Consider the following 18803-nt stretch of genomic DNA (forward strand, 5'->3'; position numbering starts at 1 on the left):
TATAAGATAAGTGTGCCTGGCTGTAAAACACTGGTAACTTAAATGGTAACTGGCAAGCATTTATTTTGTGACATTTGATTACAAAAACAATTAATGCAATTTAATCTGACAAGTATTGCAAATGACACACTAATAATCGGACAGCTATTAGTCACATCGTTCTCTCGAAACACAAATACTGGTACTAATAAGCATTGCATATGACATGAATGCTCCACCCTGCCTTTCGCTGGCACTCACACAGCAGGAGTGGAGAGAAGGGTGGAGTAGTTGCATTAGGCGCGACACTTTTTTTTTACCTCAGGCATATGACACATTCATAAACAAGAACAACTGTCTTAGCTTTTTAAACTTTCAAATATGCTACGAGCCTTCTGGCATTTATGTCCTGGCAGCACAAACAACACTTTGTAATCATGCAGGTGGTTTGCTCCATCTAGCTTTCACAACATCATAGTGACACACCTAGTGTGATACCTGGGAAAATAATAACAGTACTGAACAATGTGTTCAAAAAGAACACACACACCCTGCGAGTTGTTGAAGGTCTAAAATGAGTCGTCCTGATAAATGATTCGTTAGCTTCCTTCAAACTGTACTATTCATTAGAGAAGTCATTAGGTAATGCTTTGGTTATTTACAGGATCTGTAAATTTTTGACCACAGTCTATCACAATGAGTGGACAGTGTGGGAGGGAGAGGTCAGACATCTGTCACCAATAGAATAGGCAGAAACACAATGAGTTTCTGTTCAAACATACTTATTCTGTGTACTATATAGACACACTGAAGCCTGAATACAATGATAAGTAACTTTCATTTTAGTGTTGGAGTGCCATATTTTTGCTGAGTCTGTTTTGTATTTTCTGTTAAGACTCTTTCATTATGTCCACGCCCATGACTCACAGCAGCGCAAGTCTTCCTGACATTTTTCTCACTTTTCCTGTTCCTGCAGCCCCATGTGGTCTGACTTCCCTATGTACTTTTAAACCAGGCCTACCCCATTACAGTAGATCGGGGACTGGGACATGGTTTAAAGGACACAGGCCCAGTGTTGGTGGCTTTGTCCACTCTCACTTTTTATCAGCAGTTTATAGAGATAGTGAGCAGTCGCTGTGGGAGCAGAGCCTCCCCCACAGCAGGCTTCATTCAACACACATTCCTGTGGCGTTAAGTGAGAAAAGCAATTCTGTTCCTCTTACCAGAATGCTTCAGTGGAGCTGCAGAGGAGAGAGGAGGGGCATGCAGGGGTCACTATCTGTGTGTTGACCTGGGACAGGTTTCTCAGACCAGAAAAACATGCAGACAAACAAACAAGTAATTGTACCAAGGATAATGCCAGACAATTCTAAAACATGGACACTTACTGTTCCTCTGTGGCTTGCATAACTTAAAGCACCTGCACAAGATTTATAGAAATCAATATAATATACATGCAAGTGCTTTTATAAACATTTGTATATCATATAGTACAACAATAATACAATTCCATGGGAAATTATAGTATTTAGCTTGGTTTTGATGTCTTAACATTGTAGGCTACAATGTATGACAGAATAACTTTAGCTGGCAGAATATTTAAGCAATATTTCCCCCTGCTGGCAGAAAAAAAATGTATAAATGCAAACTTTATGAGTTGACGTGTTCAGTATGTTACAATAGCAACGCAACACTGAGCACAGCCCAAAGGTGCTTTCGCCTGCGGAGCTTATAGGGAGAGTCTGGGTGTGGCTGCCAAGGTGTGCCTGTGTTGACTCACGGCCAGTAGCGACAGATAGATACCGCGGCTCAGGCTCACAGTGAAGGCTGGCTGTCCTTTATTCAGAACACAAGTGCAGGAATTGACAAGTTTCTTCGTCTGACGCCAACACAAATCCATCAACTGTTGGACGATTTACTGTCGGTGGAGCTTCCTCCATACGGACAAAGTCCATGAAGTTTTCAAAAATGGCTAACGTTTTAATTTTCAACATTTGCCTGGTGATGGTAAGTGCTTCCATTTGTGTTTGATATCCTCTGATACAAAAGTATTTACCTATACAAATGTAACGTTAGAGCATCGTGTTAAGCTTCTAACTTCTGTCAATACTAAAGAGAAGTAGCCTATTGATATCATGCAATTGCTATTAAAGTAAAACTTTCCATTCTTTTTTATTTTATTTTTCGATAAGCCTTTTCGAAACTCACTTTAAGATCGACTTTTTACTTCAGATGTTGTCCCGTGTGGAGTCGTGTTTTATCCCGAAGTCTCTGTACATAATTGTTCCAGACACAATTCCGGCTGGATACACAATCACAACAGGTATCCTACTGCACTTATTATTTGTTCGTTAATTATTTATCGAACAGTTTTCTCCATCCCAGGTTGAATCGTCTTTTGTTTTGTAGCCGCCTTTTATCTTTCCACTTTCCCTCTCTTGGTTTTCAGTTGAAGTTGCCGACTGCGACACCGAATCAATGCACTTAACTTTGGAGGACCGACGTTTTACAATAACGAGTAATAGAGCAATAGTAGCTGTAACGCCTGTATCAGTGGCACCAGGAGGGCGGACATTTTCTGTGTGGGCTCAGGACAACAGTGGACTGGAAAGTGAGATGGTAGTTCACCTTGTCCACAGTGCAATACGGGAAAAAAAGGTACAACTATGCATGCTTGTAACCGTTTACAGCAGGTTAAACATGGCAGAAGTACCTTTTTTTGTTTAGTTTTTTTTAACATTCCTGACCTGTTTGCATGTCACAGCCCACAGGCTTCCTGAAGCGCTCCAAGAGACGTTGGAGTCCTCCACCCTTCAACATTTTAGAGAATGGTATAGGACCTTTTCCAAGAAACATTGAAAAGGTAATCTTAATCTTGAAAATATAGGTAAATTACAACCTTGTAGTGTATTAGGTTTACACTAAATGGCCTTTAAATCTTTAGCACAGCATTTGCAATACAAATCCACACATTCTCTTCACTTTCCTGTTACTGCACTTGCCTCACTTGCCTCACTTTTCTCACAGATTATGTTATTCACACACCCAAATACACCTTAGATAACTTTACTTTCCACCATGGAACACCATTTCATCTCAGCCCCTCTAAAATTATATATATATATATAGTCCCCAGAGAAGAAGTTGGTAATTTCATGGCGCAGATTAGAACCCAAATTGAAACGTAAACAACTAAAATTGCTGAATGTTAGAACATTGTGTCAAATTGGTCGTTATTACTGTGACTTATAAAAGTGTCAGGTTTAGTTCCATCATAGTGTTATTAGTGTCAAAAAACATTGACATTGTTGTTCAGTAGCTAGCTCAGATCGGTTAATGGAATTACTGATTTAGCAGGGGGGGTTAACACTTTTGCATGCACTGTATCCATGTCACATTCTCATTAGGGGCTGAGCCCCCCTAAAGGTCTGATCCTAGAATCACCCCTGCTTTCCGCTGACTTTATGCAGTGATTAATTCCTTTGATGTTTTTATACAAGCACCAGATTGTGATTTTCTTTTGGTTTCTGTTATAGATTGTATCGGACTCGGAAGCCAAGCACAAAGTGTACTACACCATCACTGGACCTGGTGTCAATCAGAATCCAGTGGGATTGTTCAGTCTGAACCCTGAAACTGGGATGTTGATGGTGAACGGGCCAATTGATCGTGAAGAGTTTCCATCGTTTATAGTGAGTGTGAAACAGGCCAGCGACTAATGATTATTTCCCTTATCCCTTATTAATCTCATCAATTGCTAGGTCTATAAAATGCCATTAACAGAAAAGAATGACTGTCACAATTTCCTAAGGCCCAAGGTTGGAACTAGGTACAGTCATGTTTGGTATTTTTGCCTTAAAAACAATTTATACTGTTAATAAATTATATTAACAGTTTCGGGCTATAGTGTGAAACCAGAATGTTTATTAAGTTGATTCGACCCTTAAGTGAAATCATTAATATTTGACATCGCAGTACATCACACTTTAAATGAGTAATCTGACATTGAAAATAAACGAAACCATATGATATGCTCACACTTTTTTGGGGTATTTTTGTGTGAGTTAAACTTGTAAAATTGACTTTGTTTCATCACAGTTAACAACCAGAGTTTTCGACAAAATCACAAATATGGAGACAGACTTACCTTTGGACGTCAAAGTAGTTGTAGATGATGTGAATGACAACGCTCCAACATTCGTAGACCAACTACAATTCACTGTGCCAGAGCAAAGCGTCGCAGGTAAAACAGATGAACATATAATACACTCCAGTAATCCTCAGTTTTTGACTTTCAGTGTGGCTGATAAACTCGATGATTATGTTTTACACCATAGGGACAGTGGTGGGGAAGGTGAATGCTACAGACAGAGACCTAGCAGGAAGCCTCCACACCAAGATCAAGTATTTTCTCACAACCGGGTTAGACCTGTTTGCCATCAACTCAGAAACGGGTGTCATCACCACAGCAACTAACACCCTGGACAGAGAGGTGAACACCAGCACCATTATATTGTGATTTACTCTGAAATACGACAATTATAAAATCTTGGTCTCTTGCCTCATCAACACGCAACATGTTATTTACCTTTTTCTGGTATCATTTTGTCACATTTATTTTTTTAGGCAAAAGACAAGCATATGGTGACAGTAGTAATCAAAGATATGGACGGTGCAGTAAATGGCTTTTCAACCACAGGAACAGCAACCATTACTGTGGGAGATATCAACGACAACGTGCCCACTTTCACAAAAACATCCGTAAGTGACTAGTGATCACTTACAAAAAGATTGCACATCTTGAAATGATGTCTTAATGTTTTGTGACTGTAAAATGAAACCCAATAGGTGCATGTTATATTAAGTCTTTACCAGTGTGTTTTAAACTGGTTTTATTAAAACATTGGTTATCTGATTGAATAAGTAACAACTTGTTTCCTGTAGTATGCAGTTGATGTCAAAGAAAATGAAAGTGAAAAACTCATCCTCCGAATTCCTGTTGAAGATAAGGATTTAATAAACACACCAAACTGGATTTCGAAATTTGTCATTACTAAAGGAAATGAAAATGGAAATTTCAGAATAGATACTGACCCCAAAACCAACGAGGGGCTTCTGTACGTTTCAAAGGTGAGTGAGATTTCATATTATTTTTATTTATAATTCAATATATAGTTTTGTTTATCTGCTTTTTAGGGAGCCTATTGTAACATTTGACTAGGGATTGCAGATGAAAACTAGCCTTTTGGTTAAATCTGGCATATTTACAGAAATCTTTATTCATATGCACTGTCCCTGTCAAAACAATATGAAAACATATGATATAGAGAGTCCATCCCTGTTTTTCCAGCCCTTAGATTATGAGCAGAACCAAAATATAAAGCTTGAGATTATGGCACGTAATCAAGCTGAGCTGAGTGGTACCACGGACCGATTGAGGTCCATCCCTGTGGATGTCAATGTCCTCAATGAAGATGAGGGTCCAGCATTCTCAGCTCCTACCATCCGCTTCACTGTCAAAGAGAACACACCAAACGGCACACTGATAGGAAGTTACATAGCTACGGATCCTGAGACCAAGAGCAGCAACGGCATCAGGTAAGCATTCTTACTTCATATTGGTTTTAAAACAATTAGCTTTCCTGTGTTACAATATGGCTGATAACAGACACAATTGCAACTAAATCTCAAGATCCTAACTCAAGTACAGTATATGTTACTTCTCTTAAACACTGGAGGGCAGACATTCACTTCTGAAAAATACACAAGTACTTTTTCCACCCTCTCTCAGGTATTACAGGCTCACAGACCCAGCCTCCTGGATCAATGTCGACAGAAATAATGGAGAGCTGACAGTGGCAAACACAATTGACAGAGAGTCACCATTTGTCCAAAATGGAATTTACAACATCACCATGAAGGCTGTTGATGCTAGTAAGTTGCTTGTAAAGGCTAAACATTTCCTTTTAATGACTTCTATAAGCCATGGACTCCATTATGACAGAAAAAGAAACATACTTTTATTCCTCAGATAATAGCATAAGCTCAAGTACATCTCCCGTACTTCCATACTGCTGAACCTGATTGATTGATGAAGAGGCCTCAACCCTGCGCTGTTGACTAATTCCTGACTCACATCTATTACTGGTTTTATAAGCTCACTGTGTTTCCGTTGGGTTTGGCAAATATACATCAAACTGTCACCAAGAACTGTGGTATGGGAAAGCGTGAAGTATGCATGCCAAATTAACAGAGACATCACCACTTCATGCCTTTTGATGGTATTGTTAGAAAGTAATCAGGAACAACAGCTCCACCCTCAGCAGCGTCTGTCTGAACAAACCGCATGTCCTGACTTTGTCTCACGTGGGAACACCTGTTATTACGATGTGATGTGACAAGTCATTTCTGATGACTCACAATTCTCTGATGTGATGGTGAAAATTGGGCTTACATCCCAGATGCTTGTTAGAATTTAAAATGTTGTCATAATTTACACCCAAGTGATGGCACAATGCGACCAACTTGGTCTGTCAAGTTTTTTTTTTTTTTCTCAAGTGTCGACATGCCTTTTTTTATTATCTTGTATCACTTCTAATGTAATTCCAATGTATTTCAGGTTCCAAAACAGGAACAGGAACAGTCATCATTGTGGTGGAGGATGTCAACGACAATGTGCCAGTGCTCCCCACCCCCGACATGGTGTTGTGTGAGAAGGAAGGAGAGCTCGGCTCAGTGCTGGTTGTGGCTGAAGACAAAGACCAGAGACCCTTTTCTGACCCCTTCAGCTTTAGTCTGCCACACGATCATGATGGCAAATGGTCCTTAACAAAAGTTAATGGTAGGTGGTTGTACCTTTATTTGATCTACATCTTATAAAGAATGTCTTTCAAACAAAATACTAAAATATACTCAAGATATTAACAAAACATTATTGAAACATCTGTAAAAGAAATGTGCAAACTACGCACAGCATTATGTTTAGGATCTCCAAAACACTAACTAACCACTAACACAATGGCCAGGGAACGAGCCAGAGTCAGGCATAAAGCTTGACTGATAATTATGTTTTTGAGGCTGATACCAGTATGTGGTGGATGAGAACTTCAGGTCATTTAAGTAGGTAGCAAGAGCACACTGTAAAAATACACAATTACAAGTTAAAGTCCTGCATTCAAAACCACACGTATGTAAAATTACAGAAGTATCAACTTATAGTTTCAAAAGTAAAAATACATGTCATGCAGCAGAATGAGCCGTGCATTATATATATTACGCTACTGGATCATTATCATTGATGCAGGTAATTTACTTTATATAATAATTTAAGAGCTTATTTTATGTTAGCTGTCAAATAAAAGTATAGATATAAAAGAGTAAAAACTACAAAAACTGCCTTTTAAATATAGTAAAGTAGACAAATAAATTAGCAGACAATGAAAATACCCAAGTACAGTACTTCTGGAAATGTAAGTAGTTACTTTCCAGCACTAGAAAGATATTAAGAGTTTTAAAAATCTGATAACGATATATTAGACAATATATTTGTAACATAAATGCAAAGCATAAACATTTTTTGATTACATTTCTTTTATTTAATTGGGACCTTAATATGTACTGAGTGGGACATTTTACAAACTTGTGCTCTCTGGTGGACAAACTATGTAATGTTGACTGTTTCTAAAGTGCTGCAAACATATCTTTTGTATGGTAATTTCTCATTAGGTGACCTATGTGCTGATACAATATATGTATGATAAGATATGATATAGACAATACCATTTACCTTCCAATTTATAAGTTGTGCTCTAGTATGTGTTTGGGACATACAGAGTATACATCCTGATTCTTTAGACAGATTTTTCTGTATTGGCAATGCATTAAATAAGATTTTGCATACTGACTGTTTTGACATTGTTTGCTGATGTTTAAGTGGGTGTAGAAGTCATTTTTATTCTCTTTGTAATTGAAACCAATTTGTATGCTGTGTTCGAGTTTTTGTTTGTTATAGTGGGTGAATATTTTGATACAAAAATTACATCTTTGGGTAAAGTATTTTTTTTTTTTAAAACATCATAGTGAACACTTACTTTGATCCTTCCTGAAAAATAACTTTATTTTCTGTGTTCTGCACAGTGTTGTGTTGCTATTTCTTGGAGAAACTGGAAGACTCTTTATAATTTTGTACACGTGTTTCCTCCTCAGGCACAGCAGTTATGTTGCGGCACATCCAAGAGCTCCCTACAGGGATATACCAGGTTCCCATAGATATTACAGATCTGCAGGGCTTTGGTAAAACACAGACGACAAAAGTGAGGATCTGCCAGTGCAGGAATGGAGCCTGCTTGGACAAGGACCACTCTGTGTCATTAGGGCCACTGGCTTTACTGGCTATGCTGTTGCCTCTGCTCCTCCTCCTACTGCTCGGTGAGTCCCCCACTGCTATACTATTGCCAGCAGAATTGTGTAGGCTACACTGTGTAGATAATAAGCAAAATTTGTGTGCTTAAGCATGTAAATTATGCCATTATGCTCACTCTTGTGATACCTACCATACGTGAAGCACTGTTTGTTATAAAATGCACTCCTTGTGCATTCATTTTTAAACGCACTTCTTCTCTTTTCTTATTGCAGGCTTACTGCTTGCATTTTTCTGTGTGACAAAGAGAGAGAAAATAGAATTTGAAGATGTAGGAGACAGTGGTGGAATCCTGCTCAAATCAAACACCGAGTCCCCAGGGGACGAAGTGGTAAGAACATAATAATTAAAGCATTGCCTGGGCTCATACTCATACTATTTTTTCTTCTCTTTTGTCTAATTTATTTAATTGTTATTCTCTACAGGATTCCAGCCTCATCACTATTCCCACTACTGGGATTGACCAAGTAGTGAAGGGCTCAGTTAAGGGGGTGAATGCAGGATGGACTGGGAACAAGAGCTTCAGCACAATTGGAGGCCAAAGCATACATGGGAATGGGATGTATGGGGCATCCGGTGTTGTCACATCCGATACGCAAGAGTACTATTCTGGCCAGTATGATAACCAATTTGGTACTCAGTCTGGACAGTTTGGTGTGGGTAACGGTATAAACATTGACAACAGATACCTCACCCAGGACGCAACCTTTCTTCAGAACTGGCAAACAAATGGCCGCTATATAAACCAGGTAATGTTTTATCGTAAAAAAAAATTGGGGTGTCTAAGAGTGGAAAGAAGCACAAACGTGGGAGAAAGTGGCAGAATTAAATGTGTCCAGATGTGTACATCTTTCATTCTCTAAGATTTAATAACTACTTGGTTATCTGTAAGAGCTTAGATAACTCTCACGTGTAATATAATCTTGATCTCTAAGCCATAATAGTATCTTCCGTAAACTTTATTATTTCTCCAGGTCTTGGTGAGAGAAATTGTTTCTCTGTGTAATGTCGGACTTCCAGTCATATCCTGAGCAGCTTTGTGTTATTATCACATTGTGTAGCATCTCCCCTCCTATCGCTCAGGCTTAGTCCACATTGAGTAACAACACGCTTCCTTCTCCCTTCCACTCTGTCATGCAGAAGCTGGCCTATTTTGGAACAGAGGACGGACGGTACGCAGATGACCTCATCCACTCCTACGGTTTTGAGGGGGCGGGCTCTGCAGCTGGCTCTGTGGGATGCTGCAGCGACTTTGGCGACAACGATAACCTCGACTTCCTGAACACGCTCGGACCAAAGTTCAAAACTCTAGGAGCTGTCTGCAGAAAGACATGAACAATGAAGCTCAAAAATAATGATGTGTACTTGTCACTGTACAGGATCTAGACAGGCCTGGGATCTGAATACTTGGTATTCCCCCTGAACATGAATGAGAAAAAGAACAAGTAGGTGGCGTCAGTGTGCGCACACTGCTCTGCTATCGCTTTTTGTTAGTTTGTTTTGCTGTTTTTTGGTAAAGGTATTTTGCACTGAAAACTATGCAGAATGCTGTCAGTTGTACATACTTTGTGCCGTGTGTTACGTATTTGCCTTCAGAGTCTTGGTTTTTCCATCTATCCATCCATTAGCCATACTTGCTTCACATTGTATAAGAAGGTTGGGGGGTTGTTATATTGATCGTTGTATTGAAATATGCAGTGAAGGGCTGCAGGGTTTTCTATCTACTGTAAGAGTAACAGCATTGGGTATTTTGGTTAATGTTAATAATCTGTGTTCACAGTCATACAATTAAAATCATACAATTCTGCATTTTTGCAATTGCTTGCTTAATTTAATAGTTTTGATAACAATTCTTTTCAAAGAAAAATAAAACAAGTAAATACCTAAATGGTATAAGACAATAATAAAACTGCCTTCTTTAATATTTTACATGAACATACTTCATTTCAAATTGCATGCTTAGAACTTTTACCAGTTTTAGACAATAATGTTGAATATCTTTCACTGGTTTTCCAAATCATACAGTATTCATCTGTGCAATCATATTCCTCTGCAGCTCTCGACCATTGATTGGGTGTAGTTTCAGCCCTGCGCATCACCGAGGTTGTTGCAATAAACTGCCAGTAATCATGTGAAAGTCAATGCGAGGGCGGGAATGTGATGAGTGAGGTATAGCTGACGCTGCCTGGAACTGTTTGAATACAAGACTGACTAGACACAAGAAAAAAAAAGCTAAAAAGGATCAGAAAAATGTCCTTGATCCTGCAATGAAATCTTGATATTCCCATATGTGTTTATTAAGTTATTGAAGTTGTAACTTTACATGGTCATTAAAGAATGTGTCTCTAAGTGAACATGTGCTACTGTAGTGCTACTGTAGCAGATGTAGTTTTATAGAAGTCTTGGTTTAATTTAAGGGAATTTCAAATATAATTTATGAAATAAAATAGTTATTGAACAGGTTATAAGTATTTCAAAGTTAACTGTAACTCAACTATATGCCCTAAAGGCTTTGCTTACAGCTTGGACCCCATTTTACAGTATGATCTTTATTAGCACTAACTTAACAACAAAAAATGCTTCTTGTACTGTTTTGACTTTTGTACTTTGGCAGAACGATAAACAGAATGTTGGAGCAGAAACAGTGGTTCATTGTGCCCAGTGTCTGTGTGTACTCTGGTGAATGATTGACACTCTGAGAAAAAATTCACTGTAGGGTCAAATCAACGTTGCTTCCAATTAATCATTGATAAAACGGTGAAATTCTGTAGATAACAAGTTTAGCTACATTATGCACAGACCTCCATGAATAAATAATACAGTATAACAAAAGTATTGAAAGCCAACTTGAAATACCCCATCAGTTATTGTTGTTGGTATGCTTAGGCCAATCATGGTTTATTAAATTATAAATAATGTAAAAAAGCATTGGTGCTCGTGAACAATTCACCGACTTTTGTTTAGATGGCATGCAGATCATGCATCAGTGTGATGATGAATTACAAATCTAAAGCTGGAAATATAATTAGAGGGTTTAGAAAGGACCATTTCTCATGTGATGATGAGTATCAAAGATGACAGTGGAGAGCAGGAAAAAAAAAAGGAAATCCAATCTTGTAATGAAACTGGTCTCGCGCTACAATCAAACACTGGAATGTCGTTAAAAATACAACATTATCTGCACAGATTACAATAATACTGTTACAATTATGGGAGGATGGGAACGAGATGGGAACATCAAGGGTTTTTGTTCAAAATCCCACTGGGTCCAATTAGGAGAATCTTGAAAAGTCACTTAACTCATAATGAAAAATAATCAGTTAACCCAAATAAAGAAGGCACTCCAAGAACAGACGACAGCTCGGTTACTCCTATTTTACCAATAAAAATTCTTTTTTTTCATTTTAATTACTATCCTCAGCAGAAATAAAAGTTGTTGTGTATAACTGGTATTCCAGAAATCTGAAATGAAAAGCTGCAATGATTCAAATTCCTAGGATTTTTTGGACACCCATTTCTGAGTTCCATCCAAAGTATTTACCATGGTTACCATGGGCCAGTCAGATATTTAACATGCTGGATATGAGAGTTCATGCTCTCTGTTGTGCTTCTACTAACCAACAGGCCACAGTGATGACAGCATTAAGGCCTAGGAGTTACTTGAACAACTTTAGTTCATTTGACACATAGCTTATTTATAGACGCGTACCATTCAATGGGTGTGAAATGTATCATGGAAGTCCAAACTGAGAACCAGGGAGGAAAGAGTTTGACGTGCCAGTATCAAATCTTATACAATAAGATGCCTCATTTGGCCTTACTCTTTCACTACTGTACACTGGCTTATGTTCACACAAAACATAGATAAGAGAAACATTTTTGTAAAGGCCTACTGCACAAAACATGCTCAGCTGTCCTAACATATGGCGCGTGTGTGTGTGTGTGTGTGTGTGTGTGTAGCTGCATGAAAAAAATACCTTAGCAGCAATTAAAACGACAACAAACAAGAGTTTTAGATCATTTCTTTGAGGATTATCAAGTGCATCCCTATGTAAACCAATGGCACTGATAAGCCACATAATTCAATATACCATTTTGTGTGTCCACCCTTATCAGAGCTGCTTGGGCCATCACTTCTAGTCACTTCTGTAAAGATGCTTGTAATTAGTTTTCAGCATACTGTGAAAAACAATCTCTCCAGATAGGGTGTTTTCACCCTCCACCAGAGAGTCTGAGGACACTTGGCTCCATCTGAGTTCAATATGGAGTCGTGCCTTCAGCTGCCAAGAAAGTGGTGCACAGAAACTTCTTAACCCCCTGTTGACTTTGGCCTCAGGATTTATAGTTTTATATGCCATGTGCGAGAGACATTTCAGTTGCTATGAATGCACATGACAAAGTAATTTCTTCATTGTGTGTCTTGGGAAAGCACAAACCAGGTCAAGTATATATGGAATTTAAATTGGTTTGTGAATAATTAAATCCCTGAATGTGTGTCTGCATGCAACAGGCCTTATTCAAATTATTGTGATGTAGTCATTAAACTGACTGTAATCATGTATTGTTATAAAATAATTTACGTGTCACTAATCATACAGGATCCATATGCGTTTTCCTCATGAAAAAGCTGTTATAAATACAAGCTGTTATTACTGTCAGTGCCACTAGGTGTCAAACCTACCCTCTTATCCACACAGGCTGTGGAGACGGCTGGGGGGGTGGGGAATATTTATATATATTTCAGTCAAGACACTTCCTCTGTCTGTCACAAGTGTAACCAAACACCTGAAATCACTTCAATTAAGCTGGGAAATCACGACAGCCCATTTAAAGTGAAGTAATGAGACAATTTGTGGCAGGAGCCTTATAGTGCTCCAAGGTGGCTTATGCCAGACTGTACGGTACAAGATCTGGCTTCTCATTGCACCACCATGCTCATTGTAACTAAACATTGTAACTAAAGTGAGATTGAAGCTGACCACCACCTCCCAAGGATAGGGTGCTAATCTATAGGGCAGAAACTGCCAAGAGTGATGATAGTTCATTTGACTCACGGCCAGTATCAACAGCTAGATATCGCGCTCACAGTGAAGGCTGGCTGTCCTTTATTCAGAGCACTTGTGCAGGAATTCAAGTTTCTTCGTCTGACGCCGACACAAATCTATCAACTGTTGGACGATTTACTGTCGGTGGAGCTTCCTCCATACGGACAAAGTCCATGAAAAGTTTTCAAAAATGGCTAACGTTTTAATTTTCAACATTTGCCTGGTGATGGTAAGTGCTTCCATTTGTGTTTGATATCCTCTGATACAAAAGTATTTACCTATACAAATGTAACGTTAGAGCATCGTGTTAAGCTTCTAACTTCTGTCAATACTAAAGAGAAGTAGCCTATTGATATCATGCAATTGCTATTAAAGTAAAACTTTCCATTCTTTTTTATTTTATTTTTCGATAAGCCTTTTCGAAACTCACTTTAAGATCGACTTTTTACTTCAGATGTTGTCCCGTGTGGAGTCGTGTTTTATCCCGAAGTCTCTGTACATAATTGTTCCAGACACAATTCCGGCTGGATACACAATCACAACAGGTATCCTACTGCACTTATTATTTGTTCGTTAATTATTTATCGAACAGTTTTCTCCATCCCAGGTTGAATCGTCTTTTGTTTTGTAGCCGCCTTTTATCTTTCCACTTTCCCTCTCTTGGTTTTCAGTTGAAGTTGCCGACTGCGACACCGAATCAATGCACTTAACTTTGGAGGACCGACGTTTTACAATAACGAGTAATAGAGCAATAGTAGCTGTAACGCCTGTATCAGTGGCACCAGGAGGGCGGACATTTTCTGTGTGGGCTCAGGACAACAGTGGACTGGAAAGTGAGATGGTAGTTCACCTTGTCCACAGTGCAATACGGGAAAAAAAGGTACAACTATGCATGCTTGTAACCGTTTACAGCAGGTTAAACATGGCAGAAGTACCTTTTTTTGTTTAGTTTTTTTTAACATTCCTGACCTGTTTGCATGTCACAGCCCACAGGCTTCCTGAAGCGCTCCAAGAGACGTTGGAGTCCTCCACCCTTCAACATTTTAGAGAATGGTATAGGACCTTTTCCAAGAAACATTGAAAAGGTAATCTTAATCTTGAAAATATAGGTAAATTACAACCTTGTAGTGTATTAGGTTTACACTAAATGGCCTTTAAATCTTTAGCACAGCATTTGCAATACAAATCCACACATTCTCTTCACTTTCCTGTTACTGCACTTGCCTCACTTGCCTCACTTTTCTCACCCCCCCCCCCCAGATTATGTTATTCACACACCCAAATACACCTTAGATAACTTTACTTTCCACCATGGAACACCATTTCATCTCAGCCCCTCTAAAATTATATATATATATAGTCCCCAGAGAAGAAGTTGGTAATTTCATGGCGCAGATTAGAACCCAAATTGAAACGTAAACAACTAAAATTGCTGAATGTTAGAACATTGTGTCAAATTGGTCGTTATTACTGTGACTTATAAAAGTGTCAGGTTTAGTTCCATCATAGTGTTATTAGTGTCAAAAAACATTGACATTGTTGTTCAGTAGCTAGCTCAGATCGGTTAATGAAATTACTGATTTAGCAGGGGGTGTTAACACTTTTGCATGCACTGTATCCATGTCACATTCTCATTAGGGGCTGAGCCCCCCTAAAGGTCTGATCCTAGAATCACCCCTGCTTTCCGCTGACTTTATGCAGTGATTAATTCCTTTGATGTTTTTATACAAGCACCAGATTGTGATTTTCTTTTGGTTTCTGTTATAGATTGTATCGGACTCGGAAGCCAAGCACAAAGTGTACTACACCATCACTGGACCTGGTGTCAATCAGAATCCAGTGGGATTGTTCAGTCTGAACCCTGAAACTGGGATGTTGATGGTGAACGGGCCAATTGATCGTGAAGAGTTTCCATCGTTTATAGTGAGTGTGAAACAGGCCAGCGACTAATGATTATTTCCCTTATCCCTTATTAATCTCATCAATTGCTAGGTCTATAAAATGCCATTAACAGAAAAGAATGACTGTCACAATTTCCTAAGGCCCAAGGTTGGAACTAGGTACAGTCATGTTTGGTATTTTTGCCTTAAAAAAATAAATTATATTAACAGTTTCGGGCTATAGTGTGAAACCAGAAGTGAAATCATTAATATTTGACATCGCAGTACATCACACTTTAAATGAGTAATCTGACATTGAAAATAAACGAAACCATATGATATGCTCGCACTTTTTTGGGGTATTTTTGTGTGAGTTAAACTTGTAAAATTGACTTTGTTTCATCACAGTTAACAATCAGAGTTTTCGACAAACTCACAAATATGGAGACAGACTTACCTTTGGACATCAAAGTAGTTGTAGATGATGTGAATGACAACGCTCCAACATTCGTAGACCAACTACAATTCACTGTGCCAGAGTAAAGCGTCGCAGGTAAAACAGATGAACATATAATACACTCCAGTAATCCTCAGTTTTTGACTTTCAGTGTGGCTGATAAACTCGATGATTATGTTTTACACCACAGGGACAGTGGTGGGGAAGGTGAATGCTACAGACAGAGACCTAGCAGGAAGCCTCCACACCAAGATCAAGTATTTTCTCACAACCGGGTTAGACCTGTTTGCCATCAACTCAGAAACGGGTGTCATCACCACAGCAACTAACACCCTGGACAGAGAGGTGAACACCAGCACCATTATATTGTGATTTACTCTGAAATACGACAATTATAAAATCTTGGTCTCTTGCCTCATCTTAACATGTTATTTACCTTTTTCTGGTATCATTTTGTCACATTTATTTCTTTAGGCAAACGACAAGCATATGGTGACAGTAGTAATCAAAGATATGGACGGTGCAGTAAATGGCTTTTCAACCACAGGAACAGCAACCATTACTGTGGGAGATATCAACGACAACAACTGAAATGAATAAATGGTTAAATTGCCAATATGTCTTGTTTCTTCAAACTTCAATCATCCAATCCACCAAACACCAAGCGAGTCAATGGCAGAATAAGCTGTTTGGCATTGGTAGAGAAGATTTGGCAAATTTTTCATGGGCGCAACCCACATACTCATGCCATGCTGCTCATCCCACAAATGCATTTTCCTTTTAAATGGGGCACCATTTGAAAGCTTTCCAACGGTATAAGATTTATTACCAAAAAGCATTGTTACCACAGAGAAATAATCTACCAAACACAAATTTCCTTACTTTTTGTGCTAAGTTTATATGCCCTAAAGGCTTTGCTTACAGCTTGGACCCCATTTTACAGTATGATCTTTATTAGCACTAACTTGTCAACAACAACAAAAATGCTTCTCGTACTGTTTTGACTTTTGTACTTTGGCAGAACAATAAACAGAATGTTGGAGCAGAAACAGTGGTTCATTGTGCCCAGTGTCTGTGTGTACTCTGGTGAATGATAGACACTCTGAGAAAAAATTCACTGTAGGGTCAAATCAACGTTGCTTCCAATTAATCATTGATAACATTTAAAATGGTTAAATTCTGTAGATAACAAGTTTAGCTACATTATGCACAGAGCTCCATGAATAAATAATACAGTATAACAAAAGTATTGAAAGCCAAATTGAAATCCCCCATCAGTTATTGTTGTTGGTATGCTTAGGCCAATTGTGGATTATTAAATTATAAATAATATAAAAAAGTATTGGTGCTCGTGAACAATTCACTGACTTTTGTTTAGATGGCATGCAGATCATGCATCAGTGTGATGATGAATTACAAATCTAAAGCTGGAAATATAATTAGAGGGTTTAGAAAGGACCATCTGTCATGTGATTGTGATGTTGAGTATCAAAGATGACAGTGGAGAGCAGGAAAAAAAAAAGGAAATCCAATCTTGTAACGAAACTGGTCTCGCGCTACAATCAAACACTGGAATGTCGTTAAAAATACAACATTATCTGCACAGATTACAATAATACTGTTACAATTATGGGAGGATGGGAACGAGATGGGAACATCAAGGGTTTTTGTTCAAAATCCCACTGGGTCCAATTAGGAGAATCTTGAAAAGTCACTTAACTCATAATAATGAAAAATAATCAGTTAACCCAAATAAAGAAGGCACTCCAAGAACAGACGACAGCTCGGTTACTCCTATTTTACCAATAAAAATTCTTTTTTTTCATTTTAATTACTATCCTCGGCAGAAATAAAAGTTGTTGTGTATAACTGGTATTCCAGAAATCTGAAATGAAAAGCTGCAATGATTCAAATTCCTAGGATTTTTTGGACACCCATTTCTGAGTTCCATCCAAAGTATTTACCATGGTTACCATGGGCCAGTCAGATATTTAACATGCTGGATATGAGAGTTCATGCTCTCTGTTGTGCTTCTACTAACCAACAGGCCACAGTGATGACAGCATTAAGGCCTAGGAGTTACTTGAACAACTTTAGTTCATTTGACACATAGCTTATTTATAGACGCGTACCATTCAATGGGTGTGAAATGTATCATGGAAGTCCAAACTGAGAACCAGGGAGGAAAGAGTTTGACGTGCCAGTATCAAATCTTATACAATAAGATGCCTCATTTGGCCTTACTCTTTCACTACTGTACACTGGCTTATGTTCACACAAAACATAGATAGTGCAAAAGAAACATTTTTGTAAAGGCCTACTGCACAAAACATGCTCAGCTGTCCTAACATATGGTGTGTGTGTGTGTGTGTGTGTGTGTCATGGTAGCTGCATGACAAAAATACCTTAGCAGCAATTAAAACGACAACAAACAAGAGTTTTAGATCATTTCTTTGAGGATTATCAAGTGCATCCCTATGTAAACCAATGGCACTGATAAGCCACATAATTCAATATACCATTTTGTGTGTCCATCCTTATCAGAGCTGCTTGAGCCATCACTTCCAGTCACTTCTGTAAAGATGCAATTAATTCTAAAGCAGTAGCGTGAAATTAATTTATTGCTTGTAATTAGTTTTCGGCGTACTGCAAAAAACAATCTCTCCAGATAGGGTGTTTTCACCCTCCACCAGAGAGTCTGAGGACACTTGGCTCCATCTGAGTTCAATATGGAGTCGTGCCTTCAGCTGCCAAGAAAGTGGTGCACAGAAACTTCTTAACCCCCTGTTGACTTTGGCCTCAGGATTTATAGTTTTATATGCCATGTGCGAGATATTTCAGTTGCTATGAATGCACATGACAAAGTAATTTCTTCATTGTGTGTCTTGGGAAAGCACAAACCAGGTCAAGTATATATGGAATTTAGGTTGGTTTGTGAATAATTAAAATCCCTGAATGTGTGTCTGCATGCAACAGGCCTTATTCAAATTATTGTGATGTAGTCATTGAACTGACTGTAATCA

The 18803-nt window shown here is 38.5% G+C and overlaps 2 protein-coding genes across 4 annotated transcripts; both read left to right on the forward strand.

Annotated features, from left to right (window-relative positions):
- Positions 1-1645: 1645 nt before the first annotated feature.
- On the forward strand, positions 1646-10752 carry dsc2l (desmocollin 2 like). 3 transcript variants are annotated; one of them, XM_036004826.1, is made up of 16 exons: positions 1646-1986; positions 2212-2302; positions 2429-2637; positions 2744-2842; positions 3516-3671; positions 4078-4222; positions 4317-4471; positions 4606-4740; positions 4924-5109; positions 5330-5577; positions 5771-5913; positions 6599-6820; positions 8185-8406; positions 8614-8729; positions 8824-9147; positions 9542-10752. In XM_036004826.1, the coding sequence occupies exons 1-16, from the start codon at positions 1933-1935 to the stop codon at positions 9731-9733; spliced, it is 2697 nt and encodes an 898-aa protein (XP_035860719.1). In that variant the 5' UTR covers positions 1646-1932; the 3' UTR covers positions 9734-10752. The 3 variants fall into 3 exon arrangements, with proteins under 3 accessions (XP_035860719.1, XP_031150059.1, XP_031150058.1); XM_031294199.2 differs by having other exon boundaries at positions 2435-2637; positions 9539-10752; XM_031294198.2 differs by having other exon boundaries at positions 1647-1986; positions 9539-10752.
- A 2794-nt stretch (positions 10753-13546) lies between these two features.
- LOC116046066 (desmocollin-2-like) lies at positions 13547-16396 on the forward strand (the record flags this gene model as incomplete). Its single annotated transcript, XM_031294228.1, is given in 8 exon segments — positions 13547-13672; positions 13898-13988; positions 14115-14323; positions 14430-14528; positions 15211-15366; positions 15732-15876; positions 15971-16125; positions 16255-16396. Coding segments are annotated over 8 exon segments (1098 nt in total), but the record flags the coding sequence as incomplete, so codon positions are not given.
- Positions 16397-18803: the final 2407 nt, after the last annotated feature.

The sequence above is a fragment of the Sander lucioperca genome, chromosome 9 (assembly GCF_008315115.2).
Source record: "Sander lucioperca isolate FBNREF2018 chromosome 9, SLUC_FBN_1.2, whole genome shotgun sequence".
Taxonomy (NCBI): domain Eukaryota; kingdom Metazoa; phylum Chordata; class Actinopteri; order Perciformes; family Percidae; genus Sander; species Sander lucioperca.